At 36.3% G+C, this 20,197-nt stretch overlaps 1 protein-coding gene and 1 long non-coding RNA gene across 10 annotated transcripts in view; both read left to right on the forward strand.

Moving 5' to 3' along the window:
- Positions 1-15,973, forward strand: part of LOC117997194 (potassium voltage-gated channel unc-103-like) — a 50,705-nt gene extending 34,732 nt beyond the window's left edge. For 7 of the 9 annotated variants that reach the window (XM_069498286.1, XM_069498285.1, XM_069498280.1 and 4 more), the window contains 5 exons: positions 7,332-7,476; positions 9,740-9,817; positions 10,266-10,666; positions 11,546-11,794; positions 11,919-15,973. In XM_069498286.1, coding sequence (XP_069354387.1) covers positions 7,332-7,476; positions 9,740-9,817; positions 10,266-10,666; positions 11,546-11,794; positions 11,919-12,086 — 1,041 coding nt within the window. In that variant the 3' untranslated portion in view covers positions 12,087-15,973. The remainder of the gene's footprint in view (positions 1-7,331; positions 7,477-9,739; positions 9,818-10,265; positions 10,667-11,545; positions 11,795-11,918) is intronic. The other 2 variants (XM_069498283.1, XM_069498284.1) reach the window with 1 other exon arrangement.
- Positions 15,974-16,001: 28 nt separating this feature from the next.
- LOC138402270 (uncharacterized) overlaps positions 16,002-20,197 on the forward strand; it is a 229,087-nt gene continuing 224,891 nt past the window's right edge. Inside the window, exon 1 of the long non-coding RNA XR_011236689.1 lies at positions 16,002-20,118. This is a non-coding gene — a long non-coding RNA (uncharacterized lncRNA). The remainder of the gene's footprint in view (positions 20,119-20,197) is intronic.

Consider the following 20,197-nt stretch of genomic DNA (forward strand, 5'->3'; position numbering starts at 1 on the left):
GCACGTTACACTGCTAAGCGTGATGGCTACGCTACACGATTTCAGTATCGCGGCTTCTACGTGCGTTCATACTGCAGTGTGAACACGTTCATACAGTTATTTAACTCCTGGGAAACCGCATCCAGTAGCTGTCGAGCATTTTTTGTCTCCAAGCCTTTTACTGCACCAAAATTTTTACACTATTGATTTGTAGGTACTGTCCTTTTTGTACTGTCCCCAATTTTCCTTGAATCGAATATCACATACAATAAATACGTAAGCACCTAAAACAATATAGGATTGTTGATACAAATAAAGGAAATATTGTTTGAAGTTATTTATTTATTATCTACTTGCTGACCCGCCCCGGCTTTGCTCGGGTGGAGTATTTCGGACTGGGAGTGTCATCGTGAAGCCGTTGCTTGATACCTAAAATATCAATTCACTATCAGAAATTCTAAAATCCCCACGATTTAGGACTTTAGTACTTTGCAGCATCAGGATTGAGGAGTTAGGATCCGAAGTTCAATGATGTAGCCTATGCTTGGTACCTAAATTAATTTTGCATCATCCGCAGTTACTGAAACATTATAGTTTAGGAGTGCTGTACCCTACATCATCAGGGTTGAGGAGTTGGGACTTGAAGTCTGAGAATAAAGTCGTTGCTTGGTACCTACAATATGAATTCACTATGAACACTTCCTAAATCTTGATAACTCAGGCGGGCAGTAACCCTGCAGCATCAGGATTAAGGAGTTGAATCCAGAATTTTTTATGTGACCACTACGAAAACTTTTTTTGTTGATTTAAAAAAATAATTTGCAAATCGGTCCAGAAACCTCGATAAAATCGATGTAGAAAAAAGAACCACCTCCTTTTTGACAGTCGGTTAAAAACCGATGACCTTGAAATATTTACGGAACAATCTTTAAAATATCCCCTTTCTAACAAAAAAAGAATGAATGAAATCGGACTACGCGTTAATGAATTACAACTCAGTATACATTTTAACTTTCATCCCCTCTCCTACGAGAACCATGCTGAATTTCGGGATAAAAAGTATCCTATATTCTTCCTCATAGTATGACCTCAAATCGTACCAAGTTTCATTGGAATCCATTCAGTAGTTTCAGCGTGATGCGCGGCCGTGATACAGACAGACAGACAGACAGACAGACAGACAGACAGACAGACAGACAGACAGATAGACAGACAGACAGACAGACAGACAGACAGACAAAAATGAAAAAAATTACAGTTTTGGGTTCAGTATCGATTATAGAGTGCCCTCAAAAATAAATTTTCAAAATATCTTCAATGTACAGAATTTGACCTGTTACAGTTTTATTATAAGTATAATATATTGATTGATATGATGCACATATTGAGACTTCAATAAATAATGCAAAAATGAAATTTGCAAGCATCCGAAGATAAAGATAGGGGGAAATGAGGCAGATAGATTATAATATAAATAAATAAGTAAGGGGCACATTAATACACCAAAGATATTTCGTTGTGAATATTTGAATAGTGACAACGCTATAGCATGTCTTTACTGTGTGTTGCAAATATCGTAGCAACCTCATCAACATTCAAGTTAGTTTTTATAATTTATCGCATATGTGTTTTGAGTGCATCTAATTAGTATAGAATAATGCATAAAGTAAAAATATTTTGGCGATCTCCTGTGCAATCGTACAAAGGTGTATATATTATACTTTGCGTCTCTCCCGAAGATGATTATATTTACATGCAGCAGTACGTCGGATTCTGCTGTCCTAATCACACTTTCAGAGTTAAAAAAGCACTTGACTTGTAAGTGCCTACCTCGCACCGCACCCCTCCGTCCCGCCTGCGGGCGTCCCTGCGGTCTGTTGCCATTACGTAATTTTGTGTTGTCCGAGTCACACTGCTTCGACATCAAAACAATGGGGAAAAGAAAACATGTTAGTGAAATAGTGAATGAAGTGTTATAAAAGTTGGAGAAAAAAGAAGGAAACGAATATAGTTATCGTCATCAGAAGATTCACCTGTCAAGGTCTGCACAAAATTATTATTTAGTTTTCTTGCACTTAAATTATGTATCTTATCCCGGCGTATAACGCGTGTGGAAATTAAATCCCGACATATATTGTGTGTGGATACAAATAGATACACTGTCCTTATCCCGGCGTATAACGCGTGTGGAAATTATATATCCCGACATTTATTGTGTGTGGATATAAATAGGTACACGACATATATTGTGTGTGGATACAAATAGATACACGGTCTCTTATCCCGACATATATTGTGTGTGGATACAAATAGATACACCGTCTCTTATCCTGACATACCTATATTGTGTGTGGATTCGAATCTATACCATTCTTAGTTTTACTATTCCGACGCAAAGTGTGTGTGAGGTCTTATGGTATGGTTATAGATTACTACATAGTAGGGTCAGCAACAAGGTTAGGTTTGCACCCGCCAGTACAAGCGACTATGGACAGGTGTATACCTAGCATTGTTGCTACATGATTTACATGTATGCCTACATAAAAGTAAAACTACTACGAAAATCGTCTTTACACACGAGGTCCCGTGTGAGTTCCCATCTGAGGTCCCATCTGATGGCCCATCTGAGACAATAGACGAATTGGATCCAGATATTTTGCAATTATTGGGCTCAGACCCAACACAAGACAAGTTCTTCGGGCAAAATTTGCACAAAGATTTGGTTACACAATGGAAATACATTTTGACTAATGGTTTACTTAAAGAAGAAAAGATCGACCTTCTCAAACGTTATTTACCAGCCGAAAACTGTACACATATGAAGGCGCCCTTACTAAAGCCCGAGATAAAATCAGCAGTAGCTGAAATCAACATTAAGAGAGACTTATAAAGTGATCGAAAGCAAAATCAGATGCCAAGCTACATCTATGCAATTGGCAAAGCATTGAACTTGATGTTAGCTCAAAAAAGATCGTATCCCGCAAGAGATTGTAAAAGTACTAAGTGACGCAGGGCGATTGTTTTGCGATACACACTATAGAGAATCTCTCTCGAGACGACTTGCTATTAATAACATAAGTAAACAGAAACGAGACATACTAAAAACACAAAGATCGATAACCATTTATTTGGTTTTAATTTGTCAGAGCATCTGAACTCATCCAAGGCCATCCTGACTTCCGCTTCGGAGTTAAGAGGTAACAGCGTTAGATCAAACCCGCCTCGCTCACAGTCGAGTACTTCAACTCACAACCCGGGGGCTTTAAACGCATGGGGGGCACCGCGGGCACCAGCCGCTTCCCGCCGAGACGCAAGTGTACCCGAACCAATATCGGCCCCAGCCGCCGCGCCGCCAGCGGCGCGAGCGCCAGCGCCAATGGCGCCTCGCCCATACCATCGTGCGATAACTCATCGCTCAAGGACCTACGCGCAAACTAGACGACGCGCCTAGCTGTTTCACCGCAGGTACATAACACAGTTTTTACCCATCGCTGGTAGACTTCAATATTTCCTTCATGAATGGCTACATATTACACGATTTTGTCTTGGATTACAGGTTATAAAATTCTCTTTTATGGTTTTCCATATCAAACAGACGCAGATAAAAGTAGGTCATATTCTCCTAACGAGATGGACATTAATGAGTGCATTACGGTATATATAGAATTCGGTTATTTCGACATGTCTTCCGCCAGAAAAACAATTTGTCTCGCCAATTTCTACAGTCCCTAAAAGTAACGGGAAACATCGATTTATTTAAAACTTAAAAGAATTAAATAAAACCCGTACATGTTAATCACTTCAAAATGAAACTATCGTACCGTATTAAAATTGATTAATAAAGATTGATTCTAAAAGATATTTTTACTGCCTATTTCTCAAAGAGATACTATCTTCGGTTTGTATGGAAAAATCAACTATTTGAGTTTAACGTTCTACCGTTTGGACTTTGCACTGCTCCCTATGTTTATACAAAGCTATTGAAACCTGTCCTTCACCACTTACGTTCGTCAGGTCATTTGTCACTAATTAATTACCCTGACGATTTTTTGTGCATCGGAACTTCATTTAACAGCTGTTGAAATAATTTAGAAACAACCAAAGATTTACTTTTAAAATTAGGATTTTTAATTAATGCAATGCTACTAAAAGTCAACTTTACCCACCGAAAAGCTGATTATTCTTAGGTATTATATTTGATTCGTCTAAAATGTATTTAACTTTACCAGATGACAAGAAAAAACGTATTAAGTTACTTACTAACGAACATACAAAAATGTATGAAAGAGAAAACTTTTTGGAACTCAACTACTCTGACCATTACAGCAAGTATATGACCTTATCTGAACATTTAAAAGATGATTTCATATGGTGGACGGATCATATTGACTCTGCATGCCACTCATTTCAAAATGTATAGTATTCACTAGCAGTGTAGCGACGTTTCATGCTCGGGTTGGGGAACAGCCCGTAATGACGAAACAGCTCATGGACATTGAAATAATTCACAACTATCATTGCATATAAATGCTCTCGAACTACTGGCAGCCTTTTATAGTCTTAAAATTTTTTGCGTCACGTCTAAGAAAGTGCAGAATTTTATTGAGAATAGCCAATACCACAGCTATTGCCTATATTAATAAAATGGGTGGTATACAATTCACACCTTCATCACCTTTGCGTCATATATTCAATCTAAAATGGACGTAGTCGCAGATTTTGAATCACGTCAAACATTTAATACAGACACTGAATGGAAATTGGCTGATAACGCGTTTCGCCAAATTTTGGTTCACCTGATTGGCCTATACTCAACCCTGGTATCCGATATGGACCAACACGCTGGTTTCAGAAGTAGTACTTTATTTAGTGTGTACTTTATTTTCAGCCTGTTAAAAACCTTTAAATAAAAAAATCTGTCATTTCAAAGAGCTTCACCCACTCCATGCGGATCTGACCCTGATAGCAGGGAAATTATCAGGCAGTCGCTACTGAGATGCGGAATCCCCAGCGCATCGCTAGACATAGTAATGGCCTCATTCTCTACTAGTACCTACCTTAAATTAATATAATTTATAAGATAATTCATGTTTAAAATCTTGGTGGCTATATTGCAAAACAAAGAATTAAATTATTGCAATTCCAACAATACGCAGCGGATTGAATTTTATTCAGGTGCTGGTTACAGTACATTAAATAGCTACCGTTCCGCGTTGTCTATTTTGTTAGGCCAAGAAATTACTTGTCATGACACTGTAAAAAGGTTCTTTAAGGGTATTTATCGTACAAATCCTCCAGCACGGAAATACGATACCACTAATTGGAATCCTAATATTGTATTAAACCACCTACAAAATTATTATCCCAACGATCTGATCTCATTAAAAGATTTATCTCTAAAAACTAGAACTCTGTTGGTTTTAGCATCTGCTCAAAGAATGCAGACACTTAGCCTTATAAAAATTCATAATATTTCATTTGGATTAGAAAATATTCATATTAAAATCTCAAAATAGATGAATTGGTAAAAACCTGACGACCAAATGTCTCTCAGCCAGTCATTGTGAGCTTTATGTCTTAAAACATACTTAGACAAAACTTATACCTTACGTTCCCAAGATGACTTTCTTTTTATCAGTTATCAAAAACCATACAAAAAGGTATGTTCCCAGACTCTACTCATTGGGTTAAATCAATATTGGAAAAAAGTGGCATTGATATTACACTGGTGCTCATAGTACGCGACACGCGTCGAACAGGGCAGGTGTTAATCTTGAAACTATTCGGAAAGTAGCAGGTTAGCCCGAATCCTCGAATGTTTTTGAAAAATACTAGGTATAATAAAAACGTATTAAAATCAGGTCAATTGGATTTAATGGATTTGTTTCGAAGTTAAAACTATGGTAAAACGGGGATTGTTAAGAGAGAATAAAGACTTCGTTTAACCATTTATATGGTACTTATTTCTAATTTTTCTTTTTTATATACTTCTTGTATACAATTAGAAACGGACAAAATTGTTACTATTTTTTCGATGCTCTAAACATCTGCATGTAAATATAATCATCTTCGGGAGAGACGCAAAGTATAATTAAGAATCAAACGAACTTACCTTGTGATGTTTGATATCTAATTATACGAGCGTCTTGACCGAAGATGATTACAATCCCACCCACCCAATATTTTCTTCAAAATCCCTAGACCTATCGAAAAAATAGGGCTCTAAATAATGGCAACAGACCGCAGGGACGCCCGCAGGCGGGACGGAGGGGTGCGGTGCGAGGTAGGCACTTACAAGTCAAGTGCTTTTTTAACTCTGAAAGTGTGATTAGGACAGCAGAATCCGACGTACTGCTGCATGTAAATATAATCATCTTCGGTCAAGACGCTCGTATAATTAGATATCAAACATCACAAGGTAAGTTCGTTTGATTCTTAATTATACGACATGTTAACCAATGGATCCCGAATGTATTTACAATGCATTTTTTAAATTAATTTACGTGGTTTCAGTCATAACCATAATAGTACCAGTAACCATAACTTTTCAAAATGTTGTTTGGGGTACAATGATACAGTTAAGTCCGGGGCACATTAATACGCATCAACGCAATACTTTATTTATAAAAATATTAGAAATACCCAAAATCATGAACATAATGAAATACATTCAAAAACAATTTGAAGCAGTATTTACTGAAGGAAACTTGGACTTATAAATACTGAAAACATAGTCACTGACTTAGCTTCAGACAGCCTGAAAGCAAAAAGCGCTGGATAAGGTTTGCAATCCACAACAAGAGGTTTTTTTTACTGATTTGGACTATTTTTTGACAAAAGTATTAATATCTAAAAGTACTTTTCAATTATAATCAATTTGTTAATTCATGTCAATGGTTTTTCCCATTTTCAGTTCATGACAAAGTGCTCACAGTGATCTATTAATCTGACCCTCGGTCGGTGGGGCAGAATGATACAAACCCCATTTTTTACTTAAAATATTGTAGCTTCTTTATTTCCTTAATTAACCAATTTTTTGATTGTAATTATAATATTTATAAAATTTGCTATGCGCAACATAAAACAAAAATATATTAAATGAAATTTGAGCAGAGAAATGTGAATTTTCTGTATTAATCTGCTCCACTTTTTCCTAATAGTAAAGTAATCGACTACGTACCGCTGTTTCTTAACAGATGACTTACTGTTAACTTACGTTGTACCCAGTCTAATTTTTTTTTTTAATGAAGTTAATTGAATTCTTATATTAATGCACTGAGTTATATTTACTTACCTACATAAACAATATACAAACTAGTTATGTGTTCATTTTCGACACAATTTTCTTCCAGGACTCTCAGTGTAGTGATGAAGACACAGAATCGCCGCCAAGTCGAGGTATCCTAGAATTTTCTGCCGACAAAGCGGGTCAAGACGTCACACCTCTTAATTTTAATTTTAGTAAACAACGCTCCACAACACTTAATTCTATTACAGGTGAATGCATTTAATTACTATTGGAATGTAGCGTTAAGTATTATATATTTATTCTTCTATTATAATAATACTAAGCGAGACATCACATATAGACCAGGGTTGACATTTTTTAAGGCAAAAAAAATCTTAACAGTAGGTATACGAATTGTCGGAAAATGTAGATAATGGTGTAAGTAGTTAATGAAAAACTGATCCAACTTAGTGAAGTCCCGGAAAGGGGCGGGGGCGTGTTTAAGGGTGGGTATTCGTTTTTTGCGATTTACGGCTAAACTATGCATCCTTTCGAAAAAAAATAACATAGAAATTGTAGATAATATAAAAATCTAAAACTTTTTATTGAACATGACAACCATTTTTTTAATTTCTTCATAAAACATAGAAATTAAATATTTTGCTTTGAAAAATTTTGCGCTTGTTTTAAATACAAAGAAAAACATGTTCGCTGATTGTCATGAAAATATATAATTGTTCGCGATAGCTATAAATTACAACGAAAAAACGGTTTTTGCATTTTTCTCGATAATTTTGAGGTTATGGTCGATAATGTCCAATAAAAAAGTTTAGATTTTTATATTATCTACAACTTTTATGTTAATTTCTTTTTCGATAAGATGCATAGCTTAGCCGCAAATCGCACAAAACGAATATCCACCTTTTACTCAGTCGGGTCAATTTTTCCTTAATTACTTACACAATTAACTACATTTACCGACCATTTGTATACTGTTAAGAATTTATAAGTTATTTTTGGTATTTAAAACAGTACAATCCTGCTCTAATAATATATTTTATTTACATTTGATTCGTCGTTGGTATGCAGTGAAGGTAGAGACAATAAAAAGCATTATTGATATAAATATGAATATAATAGTATGTATGTGTACATGCTCATTTAAAAAAATATGCGGTAGACAATAAAAACGATACCTCGACTGCTCTAAACAACGTTTAGAATGGTCAAAGTAGGTATATTTTTGCTTTTTATTTTGTCTGCAGTCCATGCACATCAATGAGATTCAGAAACGTTTGTTATGTCCCGCTGATAAAATATTTTAGAGTAGATGCACACACATAGAAAATATGGAACGATGTGCAAGCCCCTTTTTTAACTAAAGTCCTTAAAGAACATTGATATAACTTTTAATTTGAAATCATTCTTTTAATGATATGGCGTAGTAGGTATACCTATCTATATACTGTATTATGTACCTACGGTATAGTCAACTGAACATTCTAGCAATGTGCGTAAATCTGTAATTTATTACAGACGGAAAAGAAAAATAATCCTTTCCTTTCCTGACCATATTAAATAACAGATTTGTAATGTTAACTTTAAAAGTAACACTAGGCCTCTGTATAGCAAAACTATGCAGATTTACCTATATAATTTAACTATACCTACAGATGTACCCCTCTCACATACATTCTAGCAAGAATAATGTACATGTAAAAGTATGTGCTATAGGAAGGTTTCTCTATTTAATATTACTTTCTCCACATTATAAATAATAATCTATTAATTTTGTATAATGTTAATAAAAAGATTTTTATTATGTCCTAATCTATATACACAATGAATCGCTAAATGTGTTGCTGATCGCAAATCTCGAGAACAGCTGAACCGATTTCGCTAATTCTTTTTTTATAATATTCCATGAAGTACGAGGATGGTTCTTACGGAGAGAAAAATTTTAAAATTGCCAGAAAAAGAATCGACTGTTAGGCGGTACCACAGTTCGCCGGGACGTTTTATTTCTGTTCGGTGGCCGGGACAGCTAGTGATTGATAGATATCAGTTACGTCATATCTCTAAAAGAATAGTAGGTACTTGTTAATTACAAAGAATCTTTTTTCTTCTTAGGTAGACAGATACCCTTTCAATAGACTTTATACTTTCCATTGCTCAATAACAAAGGAAATATGAAGTTTATCAGCATCTTTAACCCTCCAATATATCATCATAATATATCATTATCTATTTCTGTATTTTTAATTTAAATAAGTATACTATGGAATAAACTAAACGAACGATAACGATTTGATTTAATTTGAGGCAGCATGAAGTGATACGCTTTTTGATCCTACATATCTCCTACGGGGTGGTGCATGGAACGTGGACCGAGTGACTTGAGTGATTCGAACTGTGACGTTCAACAGAGCTGAAGTTATTTGAGTATTAGGTTTTTTGATGCTGTAATTTGGCTCATTTGCCTCGTGTCCACGTTCCTCCGCCGCCGGCTCTGAGCGCGGCCCTTGTGTGCAGGCATGCTAGCGCAACTAAAACGGAGCTTCCCAGACCTCTACCACCATAAAACCCACCAGCCGCTGCACAACAAATACTGTAAGTATGCATTACCAACTCTTTAGCTGCATGTTTCTGTAAAAATGACTTATCTACCCTCTGTGACCAAAACCAAACTAGTTGGTTCCTTTCAAAATCTACTGTATAACATTCGACTAACATAGATTAAGATCAGTATTGTAGTCGTGACTCGCGAATAATTCATTATTATTTATAAAATAGCTTGACATTTTTATCACAGACTACTACATATTTGAATATTATGTATGTAGATATTTCTGAAGCAATAGAACTGGTTTTGAAATCATTTTCAAACTACTTAGAACTTTATAAAGTTTGTTTACTTAAATAAAAAATCATTTCTGTTATATAATTTAACAAATCATAAATTAAATAAATGAAACAACAAAATGAATGTTTTTTTATGTTCTAGTGGATATAGCAGCTACATTTTATTTAAACAATACTCATGCTTTAATAATTCCAGCGCAATCGACGCCCCAAACGTACAGAGGGAGGGCTGCAGGTGTCCGTCGGCAGTCGTCCGTGGGTCCTTTAAACGATACTTCCCCGCTGACGGGCGGAGCGGCCGCGGGCGAGCCGGCCGTGAGCACGCCGGCGCACAGTGCCACGCTGCCAGTGTCCAGCCTCAGCACCAACCCGAGCTCCTACTACACCAATGCATCGCCCAGCCCGCCGGCAGCGCCAGCCCCTGCGTCCGGCCCCGTGCACGTCTCTTGCGACGACATCCTGGCGACGCACACGCCGCACCCGTCGTCCGCCGGTCGCACGTCCCGCTCCGCCCCGCACTCCGCCGTCAACCTACATCAAACTGGAAGACCGACAGCTCTCGCTTTTACTTCTGATAGAGTACAAAATGTTACGCAGGTAATTATATATTACTAGATAATGCCCGCGACTTCGTTTCGTACTCTTTGATTTTCCGGGATAAAAAGTAGCCTATGTCCTTCCCCGAACGGATGGGCCGTGAAAGGCTAACAGACAGGCAGACAGACACACTTTCGCATTTATAATATTAGTATAGTTTGTTTACTTGATGATGCACATTGCAGACTAAGATAAAATTGCATAAACCTGAATGGCCATTGAATAAAAACGTTCCATACCCTTAAATAATAAACCACTACTTTTTAATATTACTTAACCATAAAAGTTTTATTTTGAAAATATCAATACTTAAACGTGTGGAGACCATCGATATAAATGACAAGATATGGTCAAGCGAACAAAAATTTTCACGGTTTTGGAACCAAGTAAATCAGGTCCACCTTTTAGATCAGATGTCACTGAGGTTGCATTGGTGCTAAAGCACCACAGAGTCGGAGCCATTATGTTTCTTCAATAGCCCTGTCCATACGAAGTAATATATAAGTCTATGGTGGAGACACTATACCTACTTACGCTTACAACAGTGAAACGTCATAGGACGCCGCACCTCGCGAACAACATTTTGACCATTATTTTTGACCATTATTAGTAGTTTATGGATATTTTAGAAAACTAGATTTAAATTTTGTAAACTACATAAACGTGTTCAGCATCGAATTCTGACTGAGCAGAATTTGTATGATAAAACCTAGGGTAGTCCAGCGATGTTGTACAAACAGAAAGTTATTAACTTACATTACCTACCAGTGATATTAACATAATAAATATAAGAATAATTCAACTATGGAGGTATATGTACCTACCTACTAAGTCGGTTTGAATTAGATTACCGAATTAGTGATAACAACATTGTTTCAGGATGTTATGTCACCGCAATACCAAAACGTTGGCGCAGCAGCGACTGCGGCGTCGGTAGCCACGATATTGTCGCGACTGGAGGAGTTGAGCAGACGGGTTGCTGTGCTGGAGACCGGCCTCACTGCGGACGTGCGGCGCATTCTGCAACTGCTGCAAGCCCGCGAGGCGCCGCTTCACAACGCGCAGTCGGCGCATACTCCCTCGCAACCCTTACCGAAACCTTCGTTATCCGTTCCTCATAGTAACGAGGTATATCGTTTGGTATATCAAAACATATTTTGTCCATCAATGAAATAATAACGATGATTTTCCTTGAACTGAAAGCTCGTAAAAATAAAGTAAATAATTAATGAACAGGGAACTCGTTTAACAGAATCAGTGGGAGTGGAACTGGAACGGCGATCACGATCGCGGCGCTCGCAGCGGACGGAGCGAGCGCAACGAGCGCACGCCGGGAGTGCAGCGCTCGGCGTCGGAGCCGCACGCGCCGGTGCCGCCGGCGCTGCCGCCGCCGCCGCACTCGCACTCGTTTTATAGGTAGTGTGAGGCAGGCGAGACGAGCGCCCCCTGCTCCCGGCCATCGACGCGCTCGCTCGCAGAGTCCGCCTCGTGCGGCTCGCTGGTGGGCGGCTCGCCGGCCGCGCCCGAGCCGCCCGCACCTATGCTCGCGCTCGCGCCCGGCGCCACGCGTGCGCCGGCGCCCCGCGCGCGTTTTCACTTCTGTCGGCGAATCGCGCGCGCCCGCCGCGACGACGCAAGAACCTTTCTCTGACGCGCCCGACCCCACGCATGGACCAATTTTGTACTTTCGTCGGTGCCCGACACCGACGTGTCCTCTCGACCTATCGAGCGGACCGCGCCGACGATGTCCGCTCGCGCCGAGTCCATTTGTATTTAAATTGCACAGATTGTTGCCGTAGTAAGTAATTGAATACCGAATGAAGTGTCCAAGTTTGGGTCGAATAAAAATTGGCCTCGATTTCGAAAATTTTATTCGCAATATTAAATTACAAAGTTTGTAATACTTAAGTACAATCTAAGTAAATGAGTGTTTGTCATGCAATAATGTGTGGACGCATCGGGTGCTTTAATTTTTTCATAGATTAACTAAGTACAAGAGTTAAATATACATACAAAGAACATGAGAGATTTGTTACTTATATAAAACATCTAAAATTATTGATCTCGTCTTTTGTTGATCTATCTACATTCGTTCACGTTTGAACTCACCCGGGTGAACGATTCGTTGATCTAAATGAAAACATCAGTTTAGATCTTAGCCACACAGCATAAAGTTATAAGACTGAGACACGATGTAACACCGTGAACTGTATTTCCAGAAGAGAGTAAACGATAAACGCTTTCTACCCGTCCTTGCTCCTTGCCTTTACATTGTAGCTAGGTAATATCTAACACTACTTTGATGAAACATTTTGGAATGCTCCTTGTAGAAGTGCGTTTATGAAAGTTTGCTTGTTATTATTATATGTGTATGTAAATACCGCGTAAACTTCAGTGTTGCATACCCATATGAACATTTTAATCGAACTATTGGTAATTTATTTACCCAAACTTCGACTGATTAACGTCTAATTTTAAATTAAACAACTTTCTGGTTAATAATAATTATTATTATAAATTAATATACAAGTACATACCTACTAAGGCACAGTTGTCTGACTTGAATTTATTTTGTATTAACGTTAATGTTATGTTATATCGACTTCTGATCAATTAAAAATGAAATCTTGCTCCTTTGTATTCCAAGTTCTTTAAATTTATTAGACTCTATTGAACTTAATTGAGACATACAACCTCCAGATTCTGAAAGCCTAATCAAGTTAACAAATAAGAATAAAATATACCTAAAAAGTAAAAAGCGGTCTATTTTGATCGGGTTGCAGAAACGTATCGTACAATATATCTTACTGAACGTTTATCGAACACAAATAATAATTGCTTTGATATTCATAATTAGGTAACTAATTTATATTATTAACGATTTTCCCGTTCGTAAATCAAACTTGGATAAGTACGATAAACAAAATAAAGACCGATTCAAAGACGATTTGAATAGCGTTTCAGAAACTGGGTGAGATATGCAAAAGTGCAATATTGTTTTTAAAGACCGATGAACCTGTTAACCTAAGCGCGACCTTTGTGAGATTTATTTTATAACTACGAATTATTATCGCTAAATTATGGCTCAATGGTTATATTATTAACTTTATATCGTGTCAGTAGATAATAATTATTACGGGTAAGACATCTCGCCAATATAGTATCATGTAAGCAATAATAAAAAATACACTTACATAATTATACAGACAGACTTCATGTTAAGCAACTGTAGCATCAAATATTATACCTAATATTATTATACGATAGAGTTAAAGATTTTTTTATACTTAGGTATTGGAAATTATTTTATAATTTGTTTAACTAAATTTGAATCATGGTTTATTCATAACCCTATCATCATCATCATACGTATAATATTACATACCTAAGATATATGAAACGATAACGACGATGAACATATTACAATATATTATAATAATATGTAACTACATCTTAGTTGCATGTTATATTACCTTATTCCACTGCATTTTTGCTTCAAAATGGTTTTCAAACGAGTATAATCATTTCAGCTTTGACTTAGGTCTTTCGGCAATTCTGAGGATCGCCTAGACAAATCTAAATGTGGTGGTATTTTCACTTTTGACTATAATATCAACGGTCGCAAATAATTAATATTTCAGGGGTGCATTTTTGACGCAAAATTGCGGTTTTAAAAAAAATCTTAGCTAATGTGAGACCAAAGCATTATGTACATTATTGTTTCATCAAGAAGACCTAGAAAATGGCTTTACTTTATTTTTTTCCGAAATATCGTTGTTGTCTTTATCTAGGATCTTCATACAAAATAATATTTAGTCAATAACTGTATCGATTTATTGAAACCATTATGACTGAATACATACTAAATATGATTTTAAAATAAAAATATAGGTATAAACTATATATATAGTGCGCATTAGGTCGGGATGGTAATCGGGGTGGGGACACCCGCCCAACACACCCGCACAGCCCCCGCGCTAACCCGGCGCGGGATAGCGCGGGTGAATTGCGGGTCTGCGTGGCGTCAGCCCGCCTCGTACCCCGATTGCCATCTCGATCGGTCGCGTACTAAAGGTTTGTAACATAATGAGATAAATGGTAGCCAACGCACGTTAACACAGACAAGTGGCAGACGGCTTTTGGGTAACTAGGGTAATTTCGCTGTACCTACATAATATTTTTACAGACAAATGCAGTGCCACGTCTGCTTGTACCTACTTGGTCATTTAAAAAAAACAAATGTAGGTAGGTAGCTGTCTTTATATAGGTACATTAGAAAATATCGTAAAACAAAAAGATCTCCAAAAAGTCCCTAAAAAATTGCTAAAATTGTACTTGACCGTTTGTTATTTGCGACCGTCTACATAATATTAGTAAGTATATTGAGTATATTAAAAACTAATAGGGTGCGCGCAAATACCTTACAATCTATTCTTTACTAAAGTCTAAAAATACACTACATGAGGAAAGCGTCGGTGCGACTTTCAATGTTATATTTATTTAAAACTAGAAGATGCCTGAGACTTCGTTCGCGTGGGCTTAGGTTTTTAAAAATCTCGTGGGAACTCTTTGATTTTCCGGGATAAAAAGTACCATAATATGTTCTTCCCCGAGATGCACGCTATCGCTATACCAAATTTTGTCAAAATCGGTTGAACAGATGGGCCGTGTAGGCTAGTAGATAGACAGACAGACAGACACACTTTCGCATTTATAATAGGTATTAGTATGGATAAAAAAATCTATTTAATAAAATCTATAGAAACCAAATTATTTTTAAGTGACTATTTATTGTTTTGAATAGGTATTCAAAAAAGGCACAATGCAAGCGTTTAAAATATATTTAAATAACATTATTTATTTACACAATCAGAATAGTATAGAAATATACCTACTAATAGAATTTAGAATAGGTATACTCGTCAATCGGTCAATTACGAAATGTAATTAGATACTATGACGTTATAAATAATAAAAGTTGTTTTTGCTTTCCCATGTTGGTATGGAAGTTGGAACGCCTTTATCGGGGCTTGCTTTCGTAGTTTAGATTTTCTTAAATGTATAGATTACTATTTGATACAGTAGTGCATAACTATTTCAAAACTTCACCATTACTATTCTATTCCTAACATTTTTCTTTAATATAAGTTTATTCATCATGCAATTGAAAAATTCTTAAGGTTCTTCTTAAATCGAAAGATAAGTAACTTTCATGGAAAAGAGAGCAAGAATTATGTGCCCTAACGTCATGTCCCTATTAAGTACTTGTAATGTCATCTCATTTTAATATTTAAGGTCGCTTACCTATTAAATTTGAATTTGTCATTGAATTGAATCATATAAAATACTGGTTAATAAGTATAATTAGCAACATATCTACCTGTTGTAATAATATACTAGTACCTATTCAACATCATAATACAAAAGTCTTTAAGACACAGCCACAAATTATGGGCGCCAGGAGAAATAAGGTATATTCTCCTATGAAAGGACCATGGGCATTTTTGTATGAACTCTAGCCTGATAACTAATAGTGTTCTAATGTATGTTAGTTTATTGCTTATAACCTACAGTTACTGTAACTGTAATTATCTCATGAAACCACCGTGAATGTACAGTCGAGGACAAAAAAGTTACATTTTCGGGACGATTTTGTTGCAAAAATTTAATCAATAATGGATAAGTTCATGCTATGCTGCATTTTTGATCAGCTTATTACTTGGGTAATTAACCTTAGAGTGATACCTAAGCAGAACTTTTGCAGTATGGAGCAAGGAAAGACCAAACTTGATTGCATGCAATATAAGTTGCAACATTGTTCTTCTCAGGTAGGTACTTAATGGGCATACGAACAAAAAAGAATTAATGACGTCAGTGAAGACATTTTTTGAGAATAGTATACGTACTGGAGTACTGGAGTACACTAATATAAGCGGTTTACAGCTGAACTACTTGTAATAATAATTACAATGAATACTTGTAAAAACTGCACGTTTTTAAGGTACTCGCCGGGGCGATAGTTCTTTTCTCCGGTGGTGGTATAGTGATTTAGGAACTGCGGATGATGCAATATTATTTTTGGTGCGAAGCATATTAAACTTCGGATCTCAACTCCTCAATGCTGATGCTGCAATGTACTGAACTCCTAAGCCGTGGGGATTCGGGAATTCCTGATGGTGAATTGATATTTTAGGTATCGAGCAATGACTACTTACACTAAAAAGCTTAAAATAAAAATAAAATAAAAAACCGACTTTCAAAACCACTACCAAGTAAAAAATAACTTTTGTTTTTAGTTTCTACTAGTGTAGGTATGTATGATGAAGTCAGGCGAGCTACACGCTTTGATTTCTAGATTCTTTAATGCTCGCCCGACTTCAACATACATACCTACATTTTAATAGGTACATTTTTTTCCACACAAGAATACTATCAACGTTGGTGAGACATAAAATCTCGTACTAAGCGTACTGGCCTTGACTACGTGGTGCAGACCTTGGCGATGCCTTGCGGTACGATAGGAGGAACTAGGTTGAAAAGTTCTTCGGCAAATTCTCCGAAATATATCCTGGAAAATACCGACAGACAGGCAACTTTGCGCCGATGTTCCAAACTTTGAAGTTATAGTAAATAAATGGTTAATGCGGCGATACATATTATATACGACAAGTTTGCATCACTGACGAGTGCGTCGGCACTTTGGCAGGAAAGTGACGGATTGGCCAAAACTGGCGCTCTCCGCATCCTTTTTTCAAATTCCAATTTTCAAAGCACGGCGTTTTGATTATTATTTATGTTTAGAGTTTTGTTGAAATAGAGTGATTTAAGTAAAAATAAGTGTATTTTAGACCTGTAAAAATAAATAATAAATATTATTTAAAAAGGTATAAAAATTCAATATGCCAGCCTCAGACATTGCGCGCAAAAGCCAGCCAGATATATAAATTCGGTACGCATATCGTTGGAATGCGTACTATTCACACTTTGATACCCCAATGGTGTTACACTATCAATAGTGTAACAGGCTTTTTTAAGGAAATTAAATTAAGAACATTCAGCTTGACTGTCAACTATTTTAAGCACAGGGTGTTATGTTAATAATATAGGTAATTTATTGTAAACTAAGCCCTTCTAGCTATTGTCCTTCATGAGCTAATATAAATAATTGTATATTAGAACGCTATTATACTACCTAAACACCAATAACCATTACCAATAACCATTTGTCTTATACCTACTTGTAGTTTTAGTGATTCAGTATTTTTCATACTTTCAATTTTTAGCGTGCAAAACTCGTGGTCAATGCCACACTTACTTACTATATACGCAATGTTCGTTGACCTCTAGCGTCAGACAGATGTTTTATTTTTTTCGAACTTAGGTGCAGGATTTTTGATTTTGTTTTTTGGGTTTTTTTGTGGTATCTTATCAGTAATCATCAGTCCTACTATCACCTGTCTTCGTTTTTGCTAGCGTTCTAATTTAGTATCCTGTACTTAAATATAAGAATATGAAGATGCTGAGATTGTTCTTGAAATTTAAATAGGTACAGGGTCTCTTGACGGTTTTTAGCTAACTATCGTGCCCAAATCGTACAACTAGTTGTCCATTTCAAGGAGTGCTTGACTATTCACGAAATGGTGGCATTGGTCGCTTCAGTAATTGATAAGTAGCTCAAACAACAGTAGCCAATGTGCGACCATCTTCTGAAAGATAATTTATCCTGACGAGGACAGTATACATATTTTTTTAATTTACCTATATACAATACCTTATATAATTTCAAAGAATCCTTATGTATTGACCGACACGGGTTTTCTCGTGCATTAATGAAGAAAAAATATTATATTGTTATGTAAATTATAGTGAAAAGTTTTTTTACTAAGCTATTGCATTTATCGCCATCGATTTAATTCATCCTCCAGCTCCAAAACTATTCATCTGATCTTCTCTACAATTACAAGAGACTCATTTGAGAGTGAACCTTTGTGAAAAAAAAGTTTGTGAAAATTGGTTAAGATTTGACGAAGCTAGGCTAGGCTACCATCGACAAAAATAATCATTCCCTATACGAATCGATCCCTATTATTTTTTGGGATAAAAAATGTCCTATATGTTGATCTGGAGCATGTTAGCTATAAGTGTGCCAAGGTGCGTTGAAATCTGTTCTGTAGTTTCAGTGTGAAGCGTGCAGACTGACAAACAGATAGACATACAACATTTTTTTAAATACTGTTTTGGACTTTAATCGGAGGAAGCATTTTTTTCAATAATAATAATACTTCTTCCGATTAAAATTTTCAAAATATATATTTTAATGTACAGAAATCGTTCAGTTAGAATTTTGCGCTGATAGATTTCGTATCGAATAGAACATAATGCACAGTCACTTATGTTTATAGAGAGAGAGCCCGCGAGCAGAGTGAACTACCGCGAGTGCCAGAACTTCGTTATTTTATAAGGCTTTTAGCTGAAGTCGGAAATACGCAACTTCAACTAAGTGAGTGACTAGAATTATTTAATATTATTATTTAGTACACTAAGTTAGGCAAGCAATTGAATAATGATAGCCTGTACAGGATTTTCTCACAATACCAGTATCCACAAATAAAACTTATCTTAATATAGGTATGTACGTATATTATAATATGTGATAGTAATGTCACTGTAAATTATTCATTAAATCATAACAGTTTTTTTATTATTTAAGATCTTAAAACGTAAGTGTAAGGGTACTATAAAAAGTTACCAACTCGTTTTATCATTTTAAAAATTGTTGCCTTGAAATAATTTTAGTCACAAAAACGGGTTGTTTCAGCTTAATTAATAATCACATAACATATTGTAGGTACTATTATATATTCATAAGTTTAGTATTTTATATTTCAAAAAAACATTAAACGCGCAAATTGTTAAGGCGTGCATAGTATTGTAATAATTAGTAATTTTGTCTGTGATCAAAAAGTTATATTGTTAAGCTGAAAATTAAGCGCACGTATGTAAATTTATTATTTAAGTTAGTAGGTTTTTTGTTAATTATCTACTTGTTGTACAATTTTTTTTTGTATTATAGGTATTAATTTTATTATTATTGTAGGTTACCTATTGCCTGTATTGCAACTAGTGTATAAATGAAGTAAACATAGTGACAGCGTTATACCTAACTGCATAGGTGCTTATTGTGTCTGGGGTTTTATCGAAGCCTCATGAGGCTAAAGGAACAAATCAAGCGGAATACTGCTGAAGTGAAACATTGAACTAATAGTGAGCGTTAACACCTAACGTAATGTCAGCCGCGGCGCCGACTGTGGCTCACTATGAGCCCCAGTGTGCATTTTTCGTTCACACTATGTAGCTAGTAGCTACGTAGGTCGAGGCGTAGCCGACGAGAGTCAGCGACTACGTCTAGCGTAGACGTAGCGTAGTTCGTGCAGACCACGTATACCTATAAGGCTGTGTCCCCAGTATGCAAACTGTTAGCGGCCGACTGAGTGAGCCGCAAATTTGTGGCGAACTGAAATTCGAGTGAGC

This window comes from Maniola hyperantus, chromosome 4 (genome assembly GCF_902806685.2).
Source record: "Maniola hyperantus chromosome 4, iAphHyp1.2, whole genome shotgun sequence".
Taxonomy (NCBI): Eukaryota; Metazoa; Arthropoda; class Insecta; order Lepidoptera; family Nymphalidae; genus Maniola; species Maniola hyperantus.